General features: G+C 42.4%; 1 protein-coding gene across 1 annotated transcript in view; it reads right to left on the reverse strand.

The window, feature by feature from the left end:
* Nucleotides 1-5,027: 5,027 nt before the first annotated feature.
* The window catches only part of PPEF1 (protein phosphatase with EF-hand domain 1), a 29,171-nt gene continuing 6,220 nt past the window's right edge, over nucleotides 5,028-27,978 (reverse strand). The window contains exons 4-16 of the mRNA XM_074148942.1: nucleotides 23,740-23,912; nucleotides 21,921-22,035; nucleotides 19,826-19,872; nucleotides 15,932-16,098; nucleotides 13,840-13,876; nucleotides 13,233-13,382; nucleotides 10,979-11,173; nucleotides 9,268-9,453; nucleotides 8,473-8,615; nucleotides 7,736-7,842; nucleotides 6,622-6,785; nucleotides 5,696-5,780; nucleotides 5,028-5,221 (exon numbers count right to left, since the gene is read on the reverse strand). Of these exons, the coding sequence (XP_074005043.1) occupies nucleotides 5,028-5,221; nucleotides 5,696-5,780; nucleotides 6,622-6,785; nucleotides 7,736-7,842; nucleotides 8,473-8,615; nucleotides 9,268-9,453; nucleotides 10,979-11,173; nucleotides 13,233-13,382; nucleotides 13,840-13,876; nucleotides 15,932-16,098; nucleotides 19,826-19,872; nucleotides 21,921-22,035; nucleotides 23,740-23,912 (1,763 nt within the window). The remainder of the gene's footprint in view (nucleotides 5,222-5,695; nucleotides 5,781-6,621; nucleotides 6,786-7,735; nucleotides 7,843-8,472; nucleotides 8,616-9,267; nucleotides 9,454-10,978; nucleotides 11,174-13,232; nucleotides 13,383-13,839; nucleotides 13,877-15,931; nucleotides 16,099-19,825; nucleotides 19,873-21,920; nucleotides 22,036-23,739; nucleotides 23,913-27,978) is intronic.

Below are 27,978 nucleotides of genomic sequence, written 5' to 3' on the forward strand. Positions count from 1 at the left end.
TCCAAAGGCCTGGCAGCCCTTGGACTGGATGCTCTGAGAGAGGCACATACTGTGTCAACCACCATGAAAACTGTGGGCTTGTTGAGGGGCTGGTATAAAGGTGCGGTGCAGGTCCAATTAGCACTTGGATGTGGAAGTGGTTTTATTGGCATGGTGCCTGTTTTGTAGGGTTTTACCTTCATTATGGTTTTGGTTTGGTTTTTTTTTTTTTCCTTTTCATATGTATTGGGGAGAGATCACTTAGCTTGTTTCTCAGTAAATGAAAGTAAAATCCTTTGTGTAGTTTAAGCAGACGTGGGAGCGCAGAGTGTGAGTGCGCAAGATCCTGCATGATGCTTTCTTGTTCTCTCCGGTATCATACGAGAAGTCAGGAGTAGCAGTTATTTTTGCTTTTCTTGTTGAATCCTTGATTGTGAGAGATGCAAGATGATTTTCTCTCGGACTCTTAATTCATTTATGTTTTTTTTTAACCTACAGTGTGATCTTGTTTTCAGAAATAAGAAGGGTGATGTGGCTGGTTTTACATGCAGCTCTGCTGAAGCCTAAAGCAACGGATCCTATGGCCAAACATACCTGGACACCCCTTAACGTGTCTTTTTTAATGGGGCTATCATTGGTATCTTTGGTTTGAAATTCATAGCATGACCTAGGTTGTGGTATGTTCGTGATCATCATGATCAATTATCACTTGGCGTGCAGCCACTTGGGAAGTATTTTGGTGGTAATCTGAAGAGTTTTAGGTAGCTGCTGGTGGAGGGTGGGATTCTGAAACACAAGGCCAATGGAAGGGAAACTTGTGCTGCCTCCAGGTCAGGCACAGCTGCGACTTGCTGCTGTGTTACATTTCAGACTGAAGAACCGTTCCAATTGGAGAGTTGCAAACCTAATTAAGCAAATAAGGTTTTATATAGACTCCCTGCTTTGCTGAGGATCCACCTGTGTGTGTGTGTTAAGCTGTCGCAAAGCAGAGCTGGCGGTGGTGGTGGCGAGGGTGTGCTACCGCTTGAAATACCGCTTGACGACTTTGCAGTTTGTGCGGGGATGAGCTAATTGGCAGAGGCTCAACTTGGCTGGTCCGGCTTCCCAGGGGAGCCAGCCGAGGATGACACGGCCAACTCCCAAGTCCCTGGAAACTCATTTATGGAAAGAAGGTAAAGGTAAACAGACACATCCTGTGCCTCGGAAAGGAGGGCATTAACGAATTAAAATAGACCCACCTGAGACCTGGTCTTTCCAGCCTGGCAGGCACTGCTGCCCTAAGCAGCTTGCAGCTGTGGGGACAGAAGCACCCACAGGGCTGTGGGGGCAGCCAGGCACGCCTGCAGTCAGCAACGAGGCTGGTCGTGGGCACTGGCCGGAATAATTAGCTGTGTCCATTTCAGAGCACACACCGCCTGCTGGCCCCAGCCCAGCTCCTCCCTCGCGGCTGTTCCCTTCTCCCCGCTGCTGTGCGAAGGACACGAGTGTGTCAAACTAGAGAGACGAAAAGCGGCATTCATCCCCCTCAGCTGCTGCTCCTACATGTAGATGTGAAAGGACATAGGGTGGACATAGGGCATAGGACATAGGGTGTATCATCAGCAAGTTCACAGATGACACCAAGTTAAGCAGGAGTGTTGATTCCCAGGAGGATAGGGAAGCTCTACAGAGAGACCTAGATAGATTGGATCATTGGGCCAACATCAACGGTATGAGTTTCAACGAGGGCAAGTGCCAGGTTCTGCACTTGGGCCACAATAACCCCAAGCAGCGCTACAGGCTTGGGGAAGTGCGGCTGGAAAGCTGCCTGGAAGAAAGAGACCTGGGGGTTCTAATTGACAAGCGGCTGAATATGAGCCGGCAGTGTGCCCAGGTGGCCAAGAAAGCCAACGGCATCCTGGCTTGTATTAGAAATAGCGTGACCAGCAGAAGTAGGGAGGTGATTGTGCCCCTGTACTCAGCACTGGTGAGGTCACACCTCGAGTATTGTGTCCAGTTTTGGGCACCTCAATACAAGAGAGATATCGAGGCGCTGGAGCGAGTACAGAGGAGGGCAACGAAGCTGGTGAAGGGCCTGGAAAACAAATCATATGAAGAGCGGTTGAAGGAGCTGGGACTGTTTAGTATGAGGAAGAGGAGGCTGAGGGGAGACCTCATCACTCTCTACAACTACTTGAAAGGACACTGTAGAGAGGTTGGTGCTGGTCTCTTCGCACAGGTAATTAATGACAGAACGAGAGGGAATGGCTTCAAGCTCCAGCAGGGTAGGTTTAGACTGAACATTAGGAAAGAATTTTTCACAGAAAGAGTGGTCGGGCATTGGAATAGGCTGCCCAGGGAGGTGGTTGAGTCACCATCCCTGGATGTGTTTAAGAGACGTTTAGATGTGGTGTTGGGGGATATGGTATAGGGGAGAACTTTGTAGTGTAGGGTAGATGGTTGGATTCGATGATCCCAAGGGTCTCTTCCAACCTAGACGATTCTATGATTCTATGAAAACTTCCTGGGTCAGTCCAGGTCCAGCACCGGGTGCTTTCTGGTGTGGTCCGGAGGTAGGAGAAGAGTTGCCCAGAAGGTGGGAGAAAGAGAGGTGCCACCAGTGGTGGCATCTGTGCCTGTAAGGCGAAAGCTTGGGCACTCGGCTGCAGACCGATTCAGTCCCTGCTCAAAGGACTGCTCACAGCTGTAATGCTAAGCCGCTGCTGCAAAAATAGTGGGATAAAAAAAAAAAAAAAGGCTGGGGGTGGGGGTTATGGAAGAAGAGCTTCAGCTCCAGCAGTTTGGATTTAAGTACAAGTAGCCGGGCTCTCTCCCACTCCCAGTTTTAGTCTGGAGTGGCTTTTATTCCTGGCATGAGATCTTTCACAATTCCTCTCCCTGCCACCCCTCTTCTCCCGTGAGGGGTGAGGGGCTCCGTGTGCCGCTGGCAGGGCAGGCTGCTTCTGGTTTGGCTCCATGACTCGGCTCCTCTCAACACTTCACTCACTGCGTCCCTGAAAGCCTCTTCTCGCTGCCCGCTGAGGGAGGCACCGCGCTGCAGCCTGACCTTTACATCCCCTCTCATGCAGCGACCCCTCAAGGCGAGCATCCTTCAACTTCACGTTGGGGTAGCTGCAGGAGCATGTCATCAGAGGGGGACATTGAAGCTGGTGGCCGTCAGCCATGTTTCTGAGCTCCCATGTCTTACTGCACACCCTGGCTTTGTCCTCTTTGCTGGAGGGGGCGATGGTGGGGCAGGGTGGCGGCAAAGGAGGACTCCAGAGCTTGTTCCACCCATTCCACCTTGTTCCTTCGTGCAAGGAAACTGACGGTGGGAAGCGAGATCCCACCACACACCGTGGTGTTTGTCCATCTTAGGTGGAGCACTGTTGCCACTCCGCTGGTATAAGGTGGGAACGATCTTCCCGGTGCGCAGCCTGTGAAAAAATGCCTGCTAAAAATAAACACTGAACATTACCAATGCCATTAAAATCTTACTGTAAATTTTGTTTGCACTATTAAAGATTTTTCTTCCTTGCCCCCCAGGCAACAGAAATAAGTGTGTGCATGTTTATTCATTCATCTGTCAAGTTACAAAATACTTCCAGAAAAGTATTTTGAATTTAACGGTAGAAAGTAAGATTTAAGAAAGACCGCAGTACCTTAAGCTGAGGCTGCTGTTGCATTCTCTGATGATAAACTGGGACGGATGCCTTTTTCTGTACTTTCAACACGGTTATTAAATAAAACTCAGCTACTTTACTTAGCTTTTTCGCTATTAAAATTTAAAGCCGGGCAAGGCTGGAACCTTTTCCTGCCCAAAAAGCACTTTGCGCGCGTTGTATTTACTGAGGCTGAATTAGGTGATACTGGTTCCACAAAGCTCCTGACCTTGATACCGGGGCGTGGCTTTCAGAGTGTCTTACGCAAGAGAATGAGGTCCAGACCTCCCTGCTGTTCCCCACGGGAGCGGACAGAGCAGTACTTGCAGGAATGGGAATACTGGTTTGCAGGTTGGGGGCTGGGGGAGGCCGGGGGCACTGGGCTCTTCCATCTTGCCGTGTTCCAAAAACTCTATTTCAGAATTTCTCAGTTTACTTTACTTGGCAAAGAATTTATGCTTAACTATATGCAGAATATTGAGGTTCAGTCGTATCAGAATGTGTTTACTTTTGTGTTCTTACTCATTTCTTTGTTTTAAAGAAATCCAGTTCATCTTCAGGAAAAGCGTGTTGTACTCTGGAATGTGCAGAATACACATTACAGGCAAAAAGACACCACACTTACACATGACTGTGAAAGCTACAGCTTTATTTTGTGATCTGCTGTATGTTACGTTAACATGCTATGGATTTAGCCTTCATTAAGGTGACGAGTTATTAAGGCTCCAAACCGCAACGAATACAGGGAAAGGTAACCAATGGCAAGAGAAAATGTAGTGCAAATGTAAACAAACGCCTTTCAGCTGAGATCCTTTTGTGTCTGTAAACTTCAGGGAGGATAGATAGTGACCTGGAATGCTTTGGATTCATGCAAAGAGCAAGATTAAATGCAGAACTACCTATTTTAACTAGATGGTTCTTCCTTATTTTCCTCTCCTGGATTGGATAGTGCACAGGAGGCCTCTGTCGTGCCTACTGTATCACCGGGGAGGGTCTGATATGGTTCCTTCTGGTCATCAATGCTGTTTCTCAGCTGTCGCTGAGGACCGCTGAAAGAAACATACCAAAATTTCTTTCCCCATGGGCTCGTAGGTGTGACCTTGGCAGTGTTCGCAGATAGACTGATGGGGGAGATGCCACCAAGGGGGAGGATGAATTGTAAGGTGGCTGACGTGGCAGTGACACGGTCATACTGTAAGTAGTGGGTTTTCATCTCGTCTGTCTCATTGCTAGCAGATATATGTCATCTAGAAGGGTCTAAATAAAAGCTTACACAGTGACCGCAGTGTTTACCGTATCAAATAGCCCATTTATTGTTTGTCAGGCTGGGAACTGTTTTCCCAGGCTGCTTGTGAGTAAGGACAGGAAGGTGAGCTTCCAGGAGAGCCCAAAAGAAGATCTGCCTTTTCACGAGTTTGCCTTTTTCTCTAGTCTTTGAACCACATGAAAGGCCTCTAAAAATTCATTGAAGTCGATGTGGCCATCTTTGTTGTAGTCTATGCTGAGGACTAACTTGTCAAGGGATTCATCATGCACATCGATGCCCAGGTGAGAAGCGAAGAGTTTCCACGTTTGTCTGAACTCCTCGAGAGAAATGAGACCTAAAGGAGACAGAGAGCAGATTGCTTTCTGCAGTGCTGTTTCCCCTTCCCCACACGCGTGCACGCAAACACTCCTTCACTGCATGGAAGTCACCCGCCTGCCATGGCTTGGGCGTGCTTTGTGATTTCATCACTGAAGTACGTTTTTATTTCAGGTAACGATCTAATGCTTTCAACAGGGGAATTGAGAAAGCGGTAAAAACCGAGAGCGAGAGTGGAGGGGAGAAAAAGCCCCTAAAAGAGTGAAGCCAGCACTGGAGATGGGATGTGTGAGATTTTTTTTCTCAAGTTAGGCTCTGGCACTGTCCCTTATATGGTTACAGCCTGACTGCTTAAATTAGTCTGCACTAAACTGGAAAAGTGACATCACTTCTGGTTCCTCTATATTTAGAAGCCTTAAGGAGGAAACACAGTGGGGAAGGATAACTAGCATAGGCTTCTTAGGGCTGGTATGGTGAAGTTACCTAGACTTACCCGAATGGTCTTTGTCAATGATGTTAAAGATGATTTCCAGATCCTTTCTGTATCTGCACAGTGTTTCCACCAATGCTGGCTGGATCTGGTTTTGAAATCACATACAGGAAACCATTCAGACCTTGATTTGAGTTAGTCTCACCAACAGAACCTATACTACCCGTATCTATTTTCCCAGTTTAAAACTTGTGAAATGTTTTTTTTAAAAAAATCGTTATGTTCAAGTTTCCTGGAATGACACTTTGTGTCTTGCCCCAAGGAATAATCAGCTAAAACCTGTCACTTTCAGATGGCAGGACGAGGGGGAAGGAGCCCTTCGCACCCCCTACCTTCAGTAATTAGTTGCGGAAATCGGGATAATCTAGGGAAGATGCTGTAGGCCGTGCACTCATACAAAGCTTTTGCTGTACGTATGTGAATGGGTCCCGCTGTTCAGAAAAATGATGGAGACAGCCAAGTACCAAAGCACTGTGCAGCCACTCGGTAACAACTGGTCTGTGGAGAAGAGACCTCGGCTACCATGAAACATCTAAAAGTCCATGTACAAATTTGACATCCTCCTACAGGTATCCAAACTGGCTCTGGAGCACATTTGAAAAGCTCGTCTCAAGGAGTGAGGGTTGCGTGCTCTGGGTGGGATTTGTCACATCTCCTCAGCTGTTATCTAAACGCCCTTGAGAGTCAATGGAAAGTAAGAAGCAGTTCTAGCATGTGATTCATCCAACCTATTTTCGGCATCTACCTTAGCAGGGAATGATGATTCGTACCCTAGCAGTGCTCATTTCCCTCCAGTGACTATAAAAGGAAGCTCAGCAACTAGTTCAGCTGTAGATGTCTACCTGATTGGCCAAACCGCTGCCTTGTGCCTCAAGTTGCACCAAAAGCTGTTCCTCCAAGATTTGCAAAGGAGGTGTTTTCCTCCTTACCTCTTTTACAGGTTGACCTATTTTTAAATCATAAAAACATGACATGAAGTCAACTTCTCCATCTGAGTTCGTCTGTGCTAATTGAGACCGCAGCATCCTCCAGGGCAGTTCCAGCTGTAGGACAGATTCCATCGCTGCAGCCCAGTCATTGACAGAAATCTTGCCTGCCAGAAGGGGTCACATCATGGTTACAAGTGGTACGTGACACAGCACACATCAGTCACCAGCATGCCTTCTGCTATTACTAAGAACAGTTGCAAAACATCAACGTTTTCTCCTAACCCTGGGATAAAAACCCTCATAACAACAAACAGAGGGGTTGGACTAGACATTTCCATAGGTTCCTTCCAACCTCAACAACTTTGCGATTCTATCGTGATGTTCAGCATGTTTTAATACCTTTTGAGAAAACCAGACTATGCCATGAAGAGTACTGCAGATTTGAGCTGAGCCCCAACTATAGAGGCCTATGTCGCTGAAAATCCAACAAGGCAGAAATATGTTAAAGAGCTCTTCAGTGGCCAAAGAAACAGTACCATCACTTACTGATTGCCCTTTTAGCGGCACCAATGACAACCCAGTCAAGTGAGAAGCCATCATGAGGAAAAGTTGTATTTGTCCTAGAAATCACGAACTCCTTGCTCCTACATAAAAGGTTCGTGTATCAACTTACCACTGACTTTACTTCAGCTGATGGGTGAGCATGTGTCTCCTAGTGGCATAGCCAGTCCACTTCACTCAAATACCTCCCAGAATCAGGAGAAGACCAGTTCCCCCTCACCTGAGACCCCAGTTCACACCAAGTGAAAGTGGTGACCTTTGAGCTTCTGGAGCTGGATTTGCCTGCCCAAACTCTCTGCTCAACAGCAAACACTATTTCCTTATTTGCCCATATGTTTCAGTTGTCTTCTTCTTCCTACTTAAAGCTTCATCCCTGCAACTTGTTTTCTGGGGCTAAGCACATGTTAACACCTACCCTCAGGAAGAACGTAAGATCAACCATCCTCTGCTGCCCTCCAGCCTTACGCTGTCAGGCAGCGCCCCCTCTCCATGGGCTTTGTCCCCTCTGCTCCTACGCACACCTAGTGGCAACTGGACAGATTGGTAGTGTTACCTGTGCCGTTGAGGTCATACTTTGCGAAAGCACTAGTGAGTTCAGCCCTGTGGGCATAAATTGTCTCTCGTAACGACTTTAAGGCAGATGATTCAATTGTACCCACCCTAGGAGGAAAAAAATGGAGAGCAGATCATTAAAGGATTTAAATCCTCTAGAGTTTTACGCTTTTCAACATTCATTATCAAATTCTTATATCCTTTAACATGTAGCATGCTTAGGGTCATCCTAAAAGACAACACTGGGGGGAAAAAAAACCCCAAAACCAACAAAACAAACAAAGGCCCATAAGAATAATCTGAATTTATGAGATAATCGAGTTTATGCAGGTAATTCTAAGCTGCTTTGCTTTAGTCAATCTGACCACAGTGCTAGGCATGGCAAAGCTGTCATGATAAACTTTTTGGACTCAATTCATAACAGGATTTGTCCAGATTAGCATCGCAGCCTTAAAGCAGACCTGACAGACAGGCGCAGGCCCTTCAGGAGTCCCTGGCAATCGTGTGTTCTAACCACTTACTGCATCTAATTACCTTTGGGAGTTTCTCAGGAAACCAAGTTAGAGCACTTAGAACATGTTTTGTCTACTGGATTAATTTTTAAATTGAAAACAGAAAAACAAGGAAAAACCAGGGAAAATAGATGCCTATTCAATTATTCAGTGGAGCTATAGATTTGTGGCAGGTACTTGGATGCTAAGTGAGTACACACTCACTGTGTACAACACACAGCTTTACCTCTCCCGAAGATTCTGCCTGCGTGTGTACTTGCTAACTCGATACTGTACAAACCGAGGAATCAGTTCTGGATTCAGTTTGATGTAGGCTCCGCGGTTGCTCCCCTCTTCGTAATAGTTAGATGCAGAAAATATGGTGATAACCTGGTCGTAGGAAAGAAAGAAACTGGCTTGGCAAGAACAACTCTTCTTGAGAATGATTTCTGAAACTGATCTTAGAAAAACATGCAGGTTACAAAATTAAGTGTCTACAACTAAAACCAGAAATCGACAACTATGTCATTCACCAAATTGCTTGCACTTTGCGAGTCACAGCTCCAGGCCTGTATTTTTGGCCTGTCATAGAAGACTTCAGTTCCGAGGGCAGTGTGATATGACACACTTGTTTAACAGAAATCTCTTTCTAAGATAGACCTGGTTTTGAGGATTCTTGCTGGCCTCCTGATACAGCAAGCCAGAAAGCAGGGCCAGAAGAGAAATCATAAGTTAAAAGGCTTCTGGAGCCTTGGAGCATCTCTTGTACTGTATTTACACAGAACTCTCCTTGGGGATTTCGTTGACGTTCATTTGTCTTCACACAAGTAATAAGCCACTCACCACTCCCTCAAGCTGTAAAGGATTTTCTTTCTCAGAACTCCATAATTTGTTCTAACATCTGTCTAGCACACCACACAGTTACCCCAAATCCATTCTAAAGAAGGCACTCATTTTTTTCAAATAATTTTGCAGACAAATCTACTGTGGGTGTGCCTGTGAAATTCACGGGAGAATTCTCCTTTACATGGCAGCATCTTACCTTCCCACCGTGACTGATCTCATAACCTTCAGGCTTAAATTCATGAGACCTGATGAGCATCTTCAGATTATACTTTTTAAACAGCTTGGCAGTGACATCAGGGCCAAAGTAACAACCTCCTCCTCGACATTTGTTTGGTGTACAGCCATTCTGGCTTCTTGGATCACTCCAGAGAATGTCAAGGATCTGTAAATTGCAAACTCAAGCAAATGAGGACTGATAGTAGGGGAGGACTGACAGGCTATGGCTGTCTAATGCACTGGCCATGGCAAAAGCCCCACAGTGCAGGGAGAAAACACACCTGCGCTAACAAGTAGGTCTTGTGTTTTCTTCCTTCCTTTCAGCAGGGCATTCTTTGGGCTGAAACTTTTGTTCTACTTTTCTTTAGAAACATCTAGCTTTTGTGTGAACTTTTTCTGATGAAATATTATTTCTGAAATGTACCTCCTTTTACAGCTGAAGTTTCCAGACTCAGGTAGGTGCATCAGGAATGGTACCTGGTACGTGGGCTATCTCAAAGAGAGTGATAGCTGCCACCTTCACATGTATATGTGAGAGGCCTTTTCTCTTTCCCAGCACGGACCTGATAACCACATGGGTCAGTGATTTTTCCTAAACTAAGCTTGGGAGTGCCTGCTCTAAACATGACAAGAGTTGCCTTTGGCTTTATTATCTTGGGTTAGCTCATGTTTTAAAACAAGATTTTACAGACATGAGGATGAATTATCGTGGTTTAAAATCACCTAACCTATTAATTCTAGTCAGTAGCAAACGTTAGGCAACGTGTGTTTGTTTAAATGGCACTGGACAAGATTTACACTAATGTATTCCACTTCACATTTGTGAGCGTGGCCCAGCGGAGACTTGGGTAGCTGGGGGAGTGTCAGATTTGAGGGGTTGCTTGTGCCCATTACATTAGTTTGTAGGTCAGATACGTATCTTGGGAAATCACATTTTCAGAAACAGATTTGCTTCTCAAGAAGCAAAACAAAAGTGTGTGCCCCGTAAAGAAGCTCTCTAAAGAGAAGCTCAGAAAAATAAGCTTGTACGCAACGCAATTTTGACCTTCTAAATTGCTGTGCAAATTAAACTTTTCAAATTGCCACAATTTATTAAATTACAGCATGACAAGAGCTCCATATTGCCTCTAACATTGAAGAGGAAATGAATAGCCAGAGGACAAAAAAATTCCTACTCCTGAGTAACCAGCCTGTAGGTCTCAGGAGGTGGGTTTTTTGAACACTGCCAGCATTCAGCTGCCAAAAAAAGGTGCTCACTGTCACTGACAATCACAAAGTCTGACCTAAACTGACAACCATGTATGTGCCAACAGATCCAACCACATGAGGGCACGCAAAAAAGGTCTCATACCGAGCTCTTTCCTCCTCATAGAATCATAGAATTGTTATGGTTGGAAGAAACCTTTAAGATCATCAAGTCCAATCGTTAGCACTGCCAAGTTACCTCTAAACTAACAGCTAGGAAAAAAAACAAGTAAATTGTACCTGTAAGGTCTAAAATAACAAGCCTTTATTACCAGGTCTACGAAAAGCATCCAAAGAACTAATAGCTGGCTAGTATACTCCGAAGAATGATGTGTTTCATATTAAGAGACAGTCCCCTCAGACTCAAACGTACTGCCTGACCAGAGCGCCTGTCAGGTTTGTGTGGGGTGGGGGGGTAGTGTCAGTCTGGTTTTGGTTTCACCTACTTGTTTCCATTCCTTTGGGGTGGGTTCTGGAGTCAAATTTGAGCCTGAAGACTCAGTGGAGCCCGATGAAGTGATGTGTTGTGTTTTTCCTGCAACATTCTGGTTGGCAATGTGTTTACTGGCTGTGGGAATTCTCTCCTTTGCTTGGTCCTGTCCGTCTCTCACTGATTTCGGTGGCCGCATCAAAGATTTCAACTTGAAAAAAAACCCCACAACACATTGAAAGAGTTACCAGAACACAAAGATGATACAGAGATGTCAGCTGAAAGGCACATCAGTTCATCAGTTCCCCTTTTACTGTACTCAATTGTGAACTCTCATAATGTCCTGAACTCACAGGTTGGGTGGAAGCTGCAGGTGTTTGGCACTTGCAGAAATTTTGCTTTATATCTATCAACGATCAGCCTCTTCAGAGGTGCTCTCATATTCTTAACAAGACACACAGGCTGATTCCAAACCACAGTCAATCACAGGGTCTCACTATGCAGCAAGTACAGTTTGGGCTCAGGGCAGGCACTTTAGTGCCCAGCTTCACTGGAAACTGAAAATATACATGTATTCTGAAGATGAGTTGGCATTCACTACTGCTCTGATACGGTAGCATGCTGCTAGGTTAATTCAGCTGGAATCAGTGGAATAGCACGAGAGTAACAGTGAAATTGATGAAGTATTAAATCAGGCTTTTTTATTATTAAATAACCTCCTCCGATATGCATGGGCGTTTGATTTTTTGGGGCTGCATGCTATGGCTCTATCAATGCCCATTAATACAGACTCTTCCCCAGGGAGTATCTTTTCTTCTCATTTGAAATTGTCTCATACTAGCTCTTTTTTGAGAGGTCTCTTTAAGAAAGAAAAGAACTGATGGAAAACACAATGCAAAACATTGGCTTATTCCCCAGTGCACTGACCAGTACTTGACACCTGTCAGTTGCCAGCTGTACCAATTAAAATACATCAGTTGGCCTTGAGTGATAACCGCCCTGTGTTGTGGCCCACACATGTCTCATTAGCGACACTCTCCTGTGGCAGCAACTTTGACCTGTTAATTCTACATTTCACAGATGCCGCATCAGTAACGTGCTGAGCCTAGCCTTGGTGAAAGCGTGGGCAGAACTCAGCTCACAGTTAGGACACCTACATCTGTAGTTAGGCACCCAGTTTTAGTGTACAGTGGTATAGACAACAGAGCCTAGACTCTGATGACCAGAAGTATTCATTGCCCTTTTTCACATCTTTAAGAAACGGAGATACACCTGACTGTCCTGTAAAGCACTTATTTCTGTGTTAGAAAACACGAGGATGAGAGATATAGCTCTAGATTCTACAGACACTAATGACAAGGTACACAAGGTTGCTTAAATATATGTACCCTGTGCCACCTGGGATGGTCTACCATGTCTGTGAATTAGCATGAAGTGGGCAGATATGAACCAGACTTAAAGGAGACCAGTGGAGGAGACCTGCAAAGAAGACTTTCTCCAGAGGCCGACAGAGGCCAGAGGGGACATCCCTTGGCTAAGAGGTGCTTCTACAAACAGCACTGGAGACTGTCTGAGCAATAATAAGATCTGGATCTCCATCAATTATAAGGAACCTAAGCACCCACTCACAAGCAGACATCTCAATTTGGTTGTCCAAATCGAGACCAAATCCCACACCATTTTCCAATGATTTGAAAGAGCTGTGTTTGCTCACCATTTCAGAAAAAAAAATATGGATGTTTCTGTCTTCTAAATCCCTGAAAAGCAGTAGTTTCTGTTTTCTCAAGGCCAGGTCCTGAAGTTTGATCCTGCTGGAAAGGCTCTCCCACATGTGCAAAGCCCAGCTGCTGCCAAGGGAAGGCCTCACAGGTAGAGAACTTCCCCCACACTATAGATGGCAGAAGCACAGCCCCTGGACAAAAGGCAGTGCTGAAAAGATGTGTCTAGATTGATTTCTAAAGTGTTTAGAAATGCCTGAAAATTAAGTTTCATACTTTCTGACTACTGTGTCATCATGGCAGGAAGTGTTTTTAGCAATTTTGAAGTCAAAAGACCCATGTTATTTTACAGCAGCCAAATAATTGGCTCCCAAGACCTACTGAAACCTTCTTTCCTAAACACTGATTTTGAAGAAAAACAAACTCTTTTTCCTTATGTGCCTTATACAGCAGCCATTTCCTTTCCTAAAGCAAACAACTTCATCTTAACATTTGTATTGCTAAATTTTTTAACGAAAACAAAATTATCCCTAAGTGAATATGAGCTCTTACCTTATTTCTCTCAAGTGTATTCAAGAAATCCAAATCTGTGGAGTCTGAAATCCCCCCGTGTAGGATAAGAACTTTGCTATCAATTATAGTGGCGAGGGGAAGCCAGCTGAAGACGTCTTGCAGAAGACCCAAAATCTGTTTCCCATGGTCCTGTAAAACATACTCTTATATTAGATCCTATTTCTGGCAGATTCTGTTGCTCGAAGCTGAAGATTTTGCTGAAGTGTCTACCACAGTCTGTATGAACAGCTCCATCCAGGTGACACCCTGAACTGCAACACGGACAAACACGTTCTGACATTTACTTCAGGGCCATTTGATTGTCTCTATAGCATTTTGTTTTGCTTTCACTTGCACATGTTTTTGTGTTCTTGAGTGGCCTTATGAATGTTATTTATTTCATCCCATAGATCTCTAAGCATGAAAGGCCAACACTCAAAGTTGGTTTGCCTGTTATTCCACTGAAAAACAAGAATTATTTCAACTACATTACTAAAGTTATTCTGTACTACACTTAAATAAACTGTTTGGAAGTTTGTTTATACTGGTTTCATTTTACATGTGCAAGACTACAAAGAAAATATAGAGAAAGGAGGAGGAATCTTACCTTGTACTTCTTTGAAACTTCTTTTGTAAAGCCGTATCTGAAAATGGGACAACATCATGAACAGGTTTTCAGTATGCCCCTTCTGCATGATATTCTATAGTGTTTGCCACTATATAGGGTTTTCTATCCCTCTCTTTCTCCTGCCATTGTCTCACCTGTGTTTAAATGTGCTCTCTTCTGCTCTGTCACAAGAATCGAGTTAAACTGATTTCTTGTACATACAAGAGATCAGGAACAGAATCCAGACCAATAATTATTAAGTGGCCTTTTCCCCAGCTAAACAAAATAGCTTAGCGGTTTTACATTTTAGATACCAGAAAGAGACCTGAAAGAAACCTAACTGATGATGGGCAAAAATTCCAACAGAACTTTCACAGAACTTTCACAGAGTTTTTGTTCTAAATCACTCAACTTTATTAGACAATGTCATCTATCATGTTTTTCCCCCCATAAGGGACAAGGATTTTGATACTTCATTCTTTTAACACCAAGATATCCTTGGTGCAAGGGGTGTTTTCACAACACCCTAACTCTCAGCTTTCCATTTTACCAGTGTGCAGCACTGCTGATCAAAATGCCCAGCAAAGAGCCATACACAGGAATGCATTTTTCCACTCCAAGCCATTACAGATTTAGTTAATATTTTCCATTATTTTGGGTGGGAATTTTCCTTCCTTGTAGATAAAGTAACTGATCTTGTTTTATGTGTTGTTTTGTTGTGTTTTTTTTTAAATTAAGTGCTGAAAAGGGAAGTATCATGTGAAACTGATTGTGTTAACGTGGATCATTAACAGGCTTTGAACATCAGCCTCTAACCCAGGTTTATGCCTGTGTTAAAACAGCAACATATTCTGTATGCACTCATCAAATGATTTAAGAGATACAACAGGTTATCCACCAGCCAGTTACCCAAAGACTTAGTGGGGCAACTTAGAATCATAGGGACCAAAACTAAGGAGGAGTTCTCATGTTTGTGAAATGATTTTGTCTGCAAGTGACACTTCCACTACAGCTGAGTACAAATGTCTGTATTAGAAAACAGTGTCTCGGCTGTTTCTGCCATGGGCCAGACTGCCACTTCTCAACTAATGGTGTAGAAGCTAGGATATTTACTCACCCCTTGTTTGGGAAGTTGTGGCAGTGTATTCCCCCTACCCAGCTCCCCTCTCCTGCAAGGCAGCGGGCTGTACACCAGGATCTCCCCTTGAGTTGGGACGCCTCTCAAGGTTACTTCTTGAGGTTCTGATATTCCTTCCCACAACAGACCCTCAGTAAGTGATTTATAGCATGTTAAACTTTGAAATCTTAGCTAAGTGATATAAAGAACTGATTGTGCATATATAATCCTTTAGACATAAACCGTTGAGCAAGTCTGGGGCTAGGATTGGATCCAGCTGCACCTAGACTCCTCTCTGAGAAGGAGTTTAGAAAGCGAGGGGGTCCTTTCTGAACTTGTGACTCAATGGGAGGGGCTCCCTGACAGTTCTGTCTGACCCTGTCCTCTATGCAGTAAATAGCCAAGTGTGCCTTGCCATTGAATCTTATTAAAACACTGTTGTGCTTACTATCAACCTTTGTTAAATCGCTGTTTTATATCAATAAATATTTCACTGCTTCTCTCTTATGAGTGAAATGCATCATTCCATCCGCAACAGACATTACATATTAGTCTATGGTTAAGTGAAATATCAGCTCCTGGTTTACTGGGTCCATTATATTGACTACCATTATGTCTTTTACTATGCTGTGAAAAAAGCCAATGCTTCAATTAATGTATCATCCTTCCATCCATTCCCTTTCCCCAGATTTTGTACTCTGGAAGCTGCACTAAGCCCATTGACTTCAATGGATTGTGATGAGGTCAGAGACAAGACATTAACTCCTGTTCAAGTGCTTGTGTGTAATGAAGATGCCCCCTCAGACATCTTGAAGATGCAGAGCTACACCTGAATACATAATAAAACATTATTTCTGGTTTAGAGTGTCATAGTGGCTAAAGCAGCCAACAAAAAGCAGCCAACAAAAGCTCCAACATTTCTAGTCAAAAGCTGGATACTCCCCCTCCCCCCTCCCCCGGCCCCCTAAAATCTACCTCAGGTTCATGATGTAGTCTTCATGGTTTCCTCTATTCAAGTGTAAATCATTGGGGTAGATAAGAAGAAATGCAAACAGGATTATAAGTATTTCCATAGAATTTTGCCCTCTGTCAACAAAATCACCGTTAAAGACATAGCGGTTCTGTTCTGAAGGCAGACCATTCTGCAAAAGGAAACAAAACCAAGGACATTTAGAGACACTTCTATGCTACTCTAATAAAGGAAACAGCATTTCAAATGAGATCACATTGCTAGAAAATCTGAAATAAACCCTAGACAATACAGAGATCTAAAATGCAGCATTTCTTTATTTCCACTGCTTAGAACAAAAATCTCCGTATCAGACAACTTGTATGAGCCACCAGAGAAGGGATGACCTGACTATTCTTAGATTAGATGATGCCATCTCTAATCCTTTCCACTACCTATTAAATTAATTTGAAAGGGACCGATAGGAACATTATTCTTCTAATAAAATATACTTTTCTGTTAATTCAACTGCTGCCAGGAAGTTATGCACTTGCAAATAGAAAGGAGTCATTCATTTTGAATGAAAGACAAGAAATCCATGAAAAATGATCTTCTGACACAAGTCTGAAGGTTCTTATGTTTCCTTATGCAGTAAGAAAAGAGATTTCATAGATTTATATTGTTTGCAGTGTATGCTTCTAAAACTCCTGAGAAAGACTGTAGTCCAGAGGACATCAAATCTTAATACAGAACTCTGAAGAACCTTGATTCCAGTTGCTTTAATCCTGAAAGTACTAGCTGAATTTTACTCACATTGCTCTTTGCCCCAGTCCAGAGCAAAAATATACTTGAATGTTCACAAACCTGAGGGGCTGTACATACAGGTATTTCTTAGCTTATTTTTTTCTGAAGATATAGAGCAATGCTTTATTATGAATGATGACTTAGTAATGTGAATTGAGGGTGTTTCATTAGTTATCAACATTTCAATGGGTGCCATCAGCTTACAGAAAGTATAGCAGCAATTATGTGTAGCTTCATTATTTCCAATCATGAGTCCCAGAAACACTATTTCAATTTTGACTTTCCAGAAAAAGGAAACCTCTGTTTTCACAACTGGCATGTAGAAGAACTATCAACAGAACATCTATAAAATCGCATTAAAACTGTGGAAGCCACTCTTAACAGGTTTGGCAGCATTGCAAGACATCCCACTTTCTGAATATAGTTACTATGTCAGTGTCCAGCACTTCCTATGTTCCTATGGCATTCTCTGGTGTACTGTCTTAGCAGGTTTATTGCAGGATGCATTATCTGGCCAGAGACTCAATTAAATGCTTAATTTGAATCCATTAGGAAATCTCCTTTTTGTCCTAATCTCCTAATCAGCGTCCAGATGCAGTAGTGAATCCTGGTCTTTCGATTCTCACGGCAGCACAATCCTGACTGCTATAAATACAACTTGCTTGGTTTTTGCCATAGCCTCTCTCCAGCTCTCTCCAAGTTAACTTAGACGAGGTGTGTGGTTGCTCTGTGCTCACAAGAGTGGCAATTTAGGAGATTCTGCTAATGCAGTGGGTTGTAGTGGTTTTAAAAAAAGAAAGGACAGATTTCAGGAGTGGAACAGACAGGAGAGACTCAGCAGCAGCTCCTGAAAAGATGAATTAATAAAAGCTTTGCCTTAAAACCGACAGGCATGTGAATCACCAGCAGACTGTCAGTATATGCACAGCCACTCTGTAACTGCAGTCCTCATGGAAAGATAAATCTACTGAAGCACTCTCCAGAGTCTATCATTCTTCTTTTGGAAAAGCCTACCCGCAACTCTTAGAAGTGGGAGTTTGTTTTGGACTTGCAACTTCAATGTGACATTTTAGTTTTGTTCCACACTCATGCAAAGTTTTTATTTCCTTTTCCGTGGTTTCGACCAACAGTAAGAGCAAAACTAAATTAAAGGCCGTTGCAGTCTCTGACATGTCAAAGAGGTGAACAAGGCCCTCTAATGATTAGCAACTTGCTGCTGGGCATCATTACTGTATCTGCTGGGTTAGTGATTAATTAACTTCCGTTTGTCGTTTGCATGTTCTACAGCTTCAGGCTATTTCTATCCATAGCATCCATTTAACAATCTAACTTAGCAATACATAATTTAAAATTCAAAGGTTTCAAGGAATTTCAGGAAATGCTGTAATTTAATGGAGATTAATGCAGAGACTGAATTAACCTTACAAACTGAGATCACTGCACTCTTCATGCCACTGTTTAGGACTGCGCCCTCTTGTTTAAGGTGACGGGTGGTTCATACCAATTCAGAGGAAGACATCCGTTCTAACTGAAACAGAGTTAAGGAAGCTGAAGAAAATGGATCCCAGAGGCTGACTGGGTTCACTGCTCGGCTGAGTAAACTGCTCAGAGGGGACAGAAAATACCACGTCATTTAATTTGCCTCTAAACAGCCAAGCAGCTCTATCATGTGCTCTCTAATTTCTCAATGACTTTGAAATGACAAAGTATTTGCCCATTTTATTTGGTTTGGTGGAAGGACTCCCCTAGAAGCTTAACAGAGAATGACTGGGGGTAAACTCTAGTGCCTGAAGTCAGTATGAATTTTGGCTCTGAATTTACTGAAGTGAGGATTTAGTCCTTGCTTAGAGGTTTTTTTCTCTTCGTAACCTCCATTAGAGAGGGGGAAAAAGAACCATCGTCTGTTTACTCCAAAAGAGTAAAATTCAGGCTGACTGCAGTTGCAAATATAACTGTATCTGAGCATTTATCTTTAAAATAGTTCTTTTTCCCATTCCAGGTCCTGTGTATGAAACCAATCTATAGCATACTCTTATTCCAGTTTCAAAAAGGAAGTTCATCTAATTAAAGTAACAGCTAAAAGACTGCAAACCAAGGACCAGCTAAACATAGTTGATTGATTATTAAGAAAAGCAGAACTCTGTTAAAAGGTCTGATTATACTTCAACAGGCTTCAGGTATGCACTTGGGGAAAACAACCAAGTTTCCATTCAACAAGTGTCAGAAATGTAACAAAGTTGGAAGCAGCGTGGAATTACATCATTTAAACACCTGGTTTATCTCACTTTAGTTTCTGTTCATTGCAGATGAATGTACAAGGACCAGACACAAACCCTTTCCCCCGGAAAGCTCAAATCAAAGAGAGTATCTGCTCAATGAAAGGTGGTGATTCATGCTAAAGATAAATGTGAAACTAAATATAGGAAATTTCCCGCATCTTCAGTTAAATATACAATTGTGGGAAAGATAGCCTGGAGCTTAATTTTTTTCACATCAGTAAAACAGAGCTATGCTTTTTTAACATTAAAAAGCAAGCAGCTGTTCAAAGATACGTAAAGGGTGCCCAAGGTATTTTGATTTTGTGCAGACTATGTGATTGCTTCCAAGACTTGAAAAGCTTTTAAACAGGCAGCACTCTTTTTGTTTCCTGTAAACAAATAATAATAAAAAACACTTTGCAGGTATCAACAGAAGGCCTAAATGAAAGCTTCTGCATTTTTTCTGGAGGACCAAAATTATCCATGGTGTAGTGTTACATCGGGAACTGTTAGCTCCTGATTTTTAGAAGACTGTAGCTAATATGGAATATAAAACAGTGGCAAGACTTTGGAGACATTGCAAGGAACCCTCTTAAGTTTTGGTTCATGCCCTAGTTCAACGTTTAGGAAAAGAAAGATCTCCTGCATCTCCTCCTTCATAGTAATCAGGAGGACATGGAGAAGGAAAAGCTATGACAAAGGCACCATTCAAACTGTTCCGGGATTTGTGTGTGTGGTACATGCAGTATGCATACTGCATGTACTGTTCTAACAGTGATAAATCATATCAGACATAAACACATGTTCTTAACAACAAGTCACAAAGTGAAAACACTACATCATAGACTGCCTACTTACCTTATAGAATATAAGCAAAAGATCGTCTAGGTTTCCATGCAAATCTCCTACAGGAAACAAAAACTTTTTTTTGTTTTTTTTTCTCACAGAGGATGAAAATACTGGAATTATACAACTGGAATTAGTTAGTCCTAACAAGTTTTTCCCCATGTTTTCCTTAGTAATTTGCTTGTATTAGGATTAGCTTCATTTTAAGGTACATGCTGAGGCTGCTTGTAAAATCTGGCAATTAAATCCTTAAAAGAGTATACAATTGTCTTGTATAAAGTTTTTGTCTTTCCAGATGGATCTTAAGATCAGACCAGTGACATAGCCAAAGGTTCAGTCAGGGAAATGGGAGTAAGATGAACAAACATACCATAAACCTGAAAAATGTCACTAAAAGACATTTGGAATTATGATAAGACTTCTACAACTAATAGGTTTAAATTTACTAAACAGCCCACTATATACTGCACAACTGAACATCTGTCTGATTCAGGGCCAGGTTTTGATTACTACAGGCAAGATTTGATGTAGAATGTCAAGAACTGTCTGTGCTTGTGTGCCTCAGTGCTAAGGCCACAGGAATGACAGATTTCACCCTTTCTGAGAGGTTTGTTTTGGAACAGCCAGGGGAATTTCACCCCAACACAAAGGATAACTGCAGCACGGCTCCCCTCTGCATATGACTGAATTTCATGCTCACAGATCCAACCTTCTCTCGTCTGTGACTCACCACCACAAAGACACAGAACAGATTCAAAATCTATCTTGTGATAATATGCTTTCACCACCAGTGAGCAGGAAAAGAGAAGTGACATTTTTACCCCATCTACATGTTTTCTTTGTACCATTTTATTAATTATGAATCTGCTGAAGTCATTCTAAGGAGTCGTTCAAGCTCTTATAGATTTTCATCACATATGTGGATGCAAACATTCAGGTGCATATTTAATCTGCATTATTAATTTGAAATGAAAAGAAAATGGGGAGAGGGATACTTAATTTTAAGGAAATCAACATTTTGGACCAATTATGTCTAAAAATTGATCTTTCGTCTTCTGCAGAGGATCTCTCTGGTTACAAAAGCCATTAGTTTCAATGGCAGGGGACCCCTTTAGATGCTGCTTACATAGTGCAAATGCAACACAAACATGAAGATGTATGTTTCGCTTAATAAGAACATGATGTGTCATGAACAAATATGAATCTGTGTTCCTTGGTTTGTAGAGAGGTTTTGTTGGTTTGGTTAACAAATTACTGTGTATACAAAACCTCATTTAAACAAAGCCTTTCCTAGCAATCAAAGTAGGTGCATAACCACCTCTTAAAAAACATTATTTGTTTTGCATGTGTCATAGTATCCTTCCTTATACTACTTTTGCACACTGCTTATACTATTGCACATTGCTAGCTGTCAAGAGTTAATGTCACCATTACTGTTCTGTTTTGCAGCTATTGTGTTCTGTGGCGAGTCAGGATATTGCATCCCTTTGTTTATAATTTACAAAAGCGTAACAAAATAGATGGGCAATGAGCTCTTAGTTCTTTACCTTGTGACATACCACATAATTCTGCGATCCATCCTCTTGGGTCCCTTTAGAAATGAGGGTTTATTATAATTTCAATTTATTCTAGATAGCCATGCTGTCAGTGAAAGGTCCTGTTTGCCACCTCTATTAAGCCCTCATTAAAATCATTACTAAGTAAATATGATGGTAAACTCTAAATATGATGGTAAAGAGGAGAAAGTGGTAAGACTTGCAGCCAGTGATCAAAATACTTGGTGGCATTTTTGAGATGGAAGTGCAGGAATATTTAAGCTACACTGCACTGTTAGCTGAATTAATACTGACTCATTCAGAAATGTTTAATGAGAAAAAGAAAGAAGAGGTGAGGGACTATCTTAAAATACACTTAGTGTGACTCAAGAACCCTTTTTTTGTTGTTCCAATTTATGCATTTGTGGGGAAAAAAAAAAGAAGAAGAAAAAAAAGCATCGAGAACTTTCTTCTCTCTTGAAATGGCAATATTTGGAAATGTCTGTATCAGTCTCTAACCACTTAGAGAATCAACTTGTAGCCCTAAGTGGTGGTCTTCTCTGGCACCTTACCACAGACGGTTATCTCCTTGGTGTAGGAAGTTGAAAGATGGGTGATATTTGGCATCTCCTTGAGAACCCTCCTAGTTTCAGATAGTAGCTGCAGTACATAGCGGGCATGAAGCAGCTGGGAGAAAAAAATGCAGGGAGAAAAGGAAGATTTATTGGAAGTAGCAATATGTCTGTCTGCTTTATTAATATCAGACACTACAGACCTCCAGACGTGATTACAGGCTGTATGGTTTAGTGCTGGGAATTAGGAGTGTTCATAGCTTTGCACTTGCTTCCCGATGAGTGGATATAGAGCCCTTAATGAATTTGTTTTATATATTTTCCCCTTTTTGCTTCTAGTGTATTGTTTCTACTCTTCCTATCTACAGAAGGAATAACAGTCTGAGTTATACAGCACTCAGAATCATTGCATAAGGTCATCTGTTCAAAGTAACCGGGTAAAAAAAAGGATGTCATTCTAGCTGTGAGTAAAAAAAACAATACAAACCAACCAAAAAAACCCTGAAGGCCATAAATGATATTTCAGAAAATTGCAAAAATAATGAGAGGGAAACTCCAGCAAGCGTTGCATTGTTAAGAGTTACCTTTCTGTGCACTGTGAAGATGTTATGAGAATGCAACATTGAAACTTCTACTCTTCTCTGCTAGTGTTTTTTATGAAAATTTTGTCAGTCGGTGATTTTTAAGGCTTTTAATTCAAACACAGCTCTGAGGGAGTCCTCTGAGGTAGAGGAGACAGATGAGTTACAGACTGACTTTTTCAAGATTCGTGTTTTTAAAACAAACAAAAAAGGCCGATTACATATAATCATTTTCTTAATAAAATGCCAACCATAGTAAGAGAGAGCTGACAGTAAGGTGAAGTCTGGGTGGGGTCATTTATCTTGCACTTTATATTTTGCTACTGTTAAGATCAGCTTCCACAGAAAATTACAGAAAAAAACCTCCACTGTTATTTAGTATATTATAAAGCAAGATAGAACCCTTATCCCTTATATACAGTATATTGTTAAGCACAAATGACCACAAGTCCAAACAGAGCTGTGCCATGTAATGCCTCCGTCCCTCATCTTTTTGGGTAGCAAAGGGACTTGCTCAGGAGCATAGAGAATCAGCAGCAGCCTTCTCAGTGCCTTGGCAGCCACAGACAGAAAGCTCCTGAGATTCGTGCTATCACCCTGTTCTGCTACTTTAGCAATGCTTTATAGTCACTCTTCCTTTATGGTGAAGTCTTGTACACTGGAAGGAGGTGATTAACCCTTATACCTCAATTCTTCTAAAAAGAATGGGGTGGGGAATAAAAACCCAACCAACCAAACAAAAAAGAACCCCACAAGAAGCACTTTTAACCCAGAAAAAGATGATAACTAGTTTCTAGGTTAGCTTAGGACGCCTTCCCCAGCCCTGCACCATCACTGATAACCCCTTCCTTGCAGCTGCTAAGGATTCCCATTTCATGATCACCGTCATCTCAGTGCTAGATGAGGAGATCCCCACTACTCCCTGCGCCGTCCCCAGTGGTGGCTCTGGTGGTCATGCAGCCAAGTAGTGAACCAAAACTGGGAACTGGTCTAGCTGAGAACTAACTGCTTTTGATTTTATTGTGCTAGCTTCCAGCCAGATTGATTTCCCAAAATCGCTCACCATGTACCTGTATGATCACATGGGACTAGCAGGAAAGGGTAATGGGATGGAAAGGAAGGGTGAAATACCTCCTTGAGCACCAGTTTAGCCTTACATTGGACTCAACTGATTGTGGAGCTACAACTTGACAGAGATGTAAAATAATTTAAAAGAAATAGAACTAGCTGCAACTTACCTGTTCATTCCTGAAAGCATGAAGAAGAGCATTGGCATCTTTAACAGTAAGGGGGAATGAGAGTCGTGGTCCATAATAGGAGTCTGGAACATTAATCTTCTTTTCAAATTCTATTAAACTTAAACCTTCATCCACCACCTGAGAAACACTAGGGCTGGTGAAAATGTGAGAAACTGGAACAAGAGGGAAGAAAAACAACAATGTAGAAACTCCACCAGTCCCCCATAGGGCCACAACAGCATGACCAGAACTGGCTGAATGTAACTGATGCTTTACTTGATGCAGTATTACAGTGGCTAACTCCAGTGGCTAACTCCTGCCTTGTATAGTGGAAGAGCTCCAGGTCTCCCCACGTTGTTTCACAATACTAAAAACAAACAAACAAACAAAACCAAAAAACAAGCAAACCCCACTCAAACTAAAGCACAAGTTACTCTGTCTCAAAAGCCAGTAGCTGTAGTCAGGATGCAAACCATTTTGCACTGAAGTTGTGGAGCAACCTGCTCTCATAGGTAATGAGAAACATAACCTACTACAGACTTCGTCCTCCTTCCCCCACAAAGCAAGAAGATTCAAAAGTCATGGCTGATCATACAATGACCATCATCTGTTTAAAGTTCAGTATTACACTTTTAATACAGGTTTTAAAGATTCACTTTCATTGCTTTTATATTCTATGTAAAATTTTTAGACTGAATACTAGCAGGTCAGTGATTATTTAAAAAGTCAGCAACAAAATCCTATTTATTCACAGTGGATAGCAAAGCACTCCTTTCTGGTACAACTAGAAGGCAATGCCAGCTTTTGTTTGGCTGCCATAAACCCATTGGATGAAATAAAGCAAACAAAAACATAGTGGTAAAAGCAGAGCATAGCTTCTAATTTTCCTGGAACATGGAGAAAGCAGGAAGATCGCTAATTGCTTCAATTCGGTGTTTTCTTGACGTACCCTTGAAATGTAACTGAGTGAACAGCAGATTTCAGTATTTTCTTCTTGCAGGTTGTCTTTATCATATAATATCCTAAAAGAGAGAACCAGACCCTAGAGGATAGTGTTCTAGCAGCTGCTGTTGCAGAGTTGCTCGTCAGATGATTGTTGTAAACACTTTTTGCTGGGCTACAGGTAAGTTTTCTGTAACCTTGATTAGATGCAACTGGAAATAAAAATATTATTTATTGCTGGAAGAATACCTGTGGCTGTGACTCAAAACTCACAGCAGCCAAAACTGGCATGTGGCCTCATAAATTGTGAGATTCATAAAGGCCAGCTTGTCTTGTACCTGGATAAAATTGATATTAAAGAAATAAATAGAAAAAATACACTTTTATCAGCTCTGGATTAAAAAAAAAGCACCCTTTTTTATCAGCTCTTCTGCTGTGAGGTGATTAGCACATTCAGTGTACAGCCATGTAAATGGACTAAGGCATCAAGTAACAGCAAGGTGCTCAGGGTTCACTAGTTCCACCAAGTACAGTCTGATTTGCAGTCTTCCACCGCAGCTATAGCTTTGTCTGACCGGCCACCAGAACGTCACTCATGGACTGAAACTACTGGTTCCCACGTATTCATCAGCCAAGCACAACTGCACCATGTCTTGTCCCAGCTCTAGCAGTGGGTCTCTGGATGGCATCTGCCTCTATGCCCTACCCCTCAGGAAGTGGGTGGCTGCAGATCATGAGTCCAGTTCCTCAGACCACCCAAAAATCCTCATTGCCTGTTCTGGCCAGAGGCTCTCCTCATCCGACAGGACTCCTTCAGAGTCAGCGGTTTTCTCGCAGTTTTCTCGGCGCTTCAAGCCAGGCAGACACCTGTCCATGCCTGCTCCTACTCCAGCCCTCCCTTCCTGCATGCAGCAGGCTACCCATCCCTTTACCTCAGAACATGAACCTGCCTTCCCCGCAGCCTTGCTTCCTTTTTGGCATGTGCCCAGGCTGAGAAACCCAATCTCCTTCCCTGTAGGGCATATCTCTGCAAAGTACACCCCATTTTCCACTTCTGGATGAGTCGTCAAAAGCCAGTCACGGTCATTAGCCTTAGAGTGCGCTTATGTATCCTCAGGCAGTCTTTCAGCTGCCAGAGGAGTCAGTAATGGCTGCCCTAATGCAGCCTAGGGATTAGTGCGCTGGCCAACGAGTACCCCAGCTCACCACAAGTCCCATCAGGACTAATTCTGAAGGATTTGGCACCTCTCTCATTTTAGCCATTTTCTAGTCAAAGCTGTCACAAGGCTCTTTCAGTTCATATTGAAAGATAGAATCAGAATCAGAAAGATTCTGATTCTGATTCTGATAGGGAGAAAAACTCTCGACATGCCTAGTTCAGGCATCCATCTTAAAACAGAATGAAATACCCTCTGCCAGTATCTGCATCTCTCTACAGAGAGCACAGGGAATGACCTGCTCTGTATTCTGACACCAGAGGTCTAGTTCAAGTTCAGTGAGTTGAGCCTTCGCTGTTAGCAGACCCCATACAACTACCCTACAGAACAATAGCCATATTCCATAGTAAGCACAAAAGCCCACAGCTACGTGGAGTCAGTTTGGCCACAAAAAAACCCAGGGACTTGGTTCTCCTGACAAGACCACCTCGCCATGGGAGTTGTTCAAACAAGTCACAGATGCCACTGCCAAGGATGTTATCACTAAGGGGGTAAACAAGGAATCAGTTACTTCTGAAGCTCTGAAATCAGATCTCTGTTCTGCCACCATCCATGCACCTTCACACTAACCACTGGGGTACCTGAGAGCACCTCCAACTCCTGAGGAGTGCTCCTACATCTGCCAGATACTGATCCCCAGCCATTAGGTCAAAGCCAGATGGACCCTGAACCTTGAGCGCACTAAGAGGATGAAGATTTCTATAGCACTCTAAACATCTATTCCTTCATTCTGTTCCTGGCTGCTTAAGCTGCAAGCAGCTGTGACTTATTCCCCACTACAAAAATCAGTGTATGCAAAAAGTCTTGGAAAGGTGCTTATGCTGTAAGGAAGGCATCATGGGGAGTGAAACTGCAGAAAGCAGCACTTTTTTTGTTCCCTTTTGAAGCAAGGCTCCAGGAGACGTGTCTCCTGCCCTGGTGACTTTGAGAGACACAGCCAGGGGTGCCTTGGACTTCTAGTCCCACCACTTTGCCCAGGACATGTTTGCAGCCTTCTCACCCTCAGTGTGCTCACAAGAGTGAGTAAATGGGTCACCTTTTGCTGGAAAAGCAGTTTCCAGCTTTGTCTGACCAAAGATGTTTCCATTGAAAGGCTGAGTAGGTATGCAGATTTTTTCAGAGAGGGAGGGAAAAAAGTGTAAGGTGGAAAAGGTTTTAATTCTTACTTTCCACAAACCCTTTGAAAATAGCCTTTAATCAGAAGCAGAACAAGAACAGAACACAAAGCTATATAATATCCCAATCACAACTTAAACTACACTGACATCTTAAGCAGGATGAGAGGACAACAAAGCTTCAAGGTATAACAGACAAACAATCACATCAAAAGCACTACTGTGTTAATGAGATGGTGGCTGCTTGCTTTCTTTGAAAAACATATTCTGAAAAAGATTCAAAGGAGGAAAGTGACAAGATGAATAGTGGAGACCGAGTGGTTTATAATGTAAGGGAAAACACAGATCACAAAATCTTCAGGTAGCTTTCTCATCACATACTGAGAAGAACAGGCAACCTATTCTCTGGTAAGAATATTAAATACTGTCTTCTTGGAGAGGGCTTTTGAACCATGCTATCACTCTAATTTAAGTGAGCATACACTGATAAAAATAAAGCCAGAGAATTGTGGGTTTTAGAAAATGCTTGGGAATAGCAAAGTCAATTTGAAGCCTCTCTGCTTGTTAGTTTACACTCACCGTGGCTCACATCTTAAGACCATGATTCAGCAGAAGTGGGAGCACTTCATTAAGAATCACTCTATTCAGTGCTTTAACTTTGCTTAAATCAGGGAGGATAGCATGGGTGTCACAAAGGTCACTTAGAGGGGCAAGCAAGCAAGAGCTTGAAGTAAAGAATGCACACAGCCAGTAGCTGGACAAACATAACCACACATCACACAACACAAATTTGGTATGCAATTTCTCAAAAAAACCCAAACCCTAAGTTAGCTCCTTTGCGTAGGTGGCCTTGGCCATCTCTCTATTAAACATGTACCTTACAGAATCTTTCTGTTTCATTTTGGGTTCTGGTATTTTTAACATAGGGTTTTAGAAAGCAAGAAATAACAAAACAAGACAAAAAT

The sequence above is a fragment of the Numenius arquata genome, chromosome 1 (assembly GCF_964106895.1).
Source record: "Numenius arquata chromosome 1, bNumArq3.hap1.1, whole genome shotgun sequence".
NCBI lineage: Eukaryota > Metazoa > Chordata > Aves > Charadriiformes > Scolopacidae > Numenius > Numenius arquata.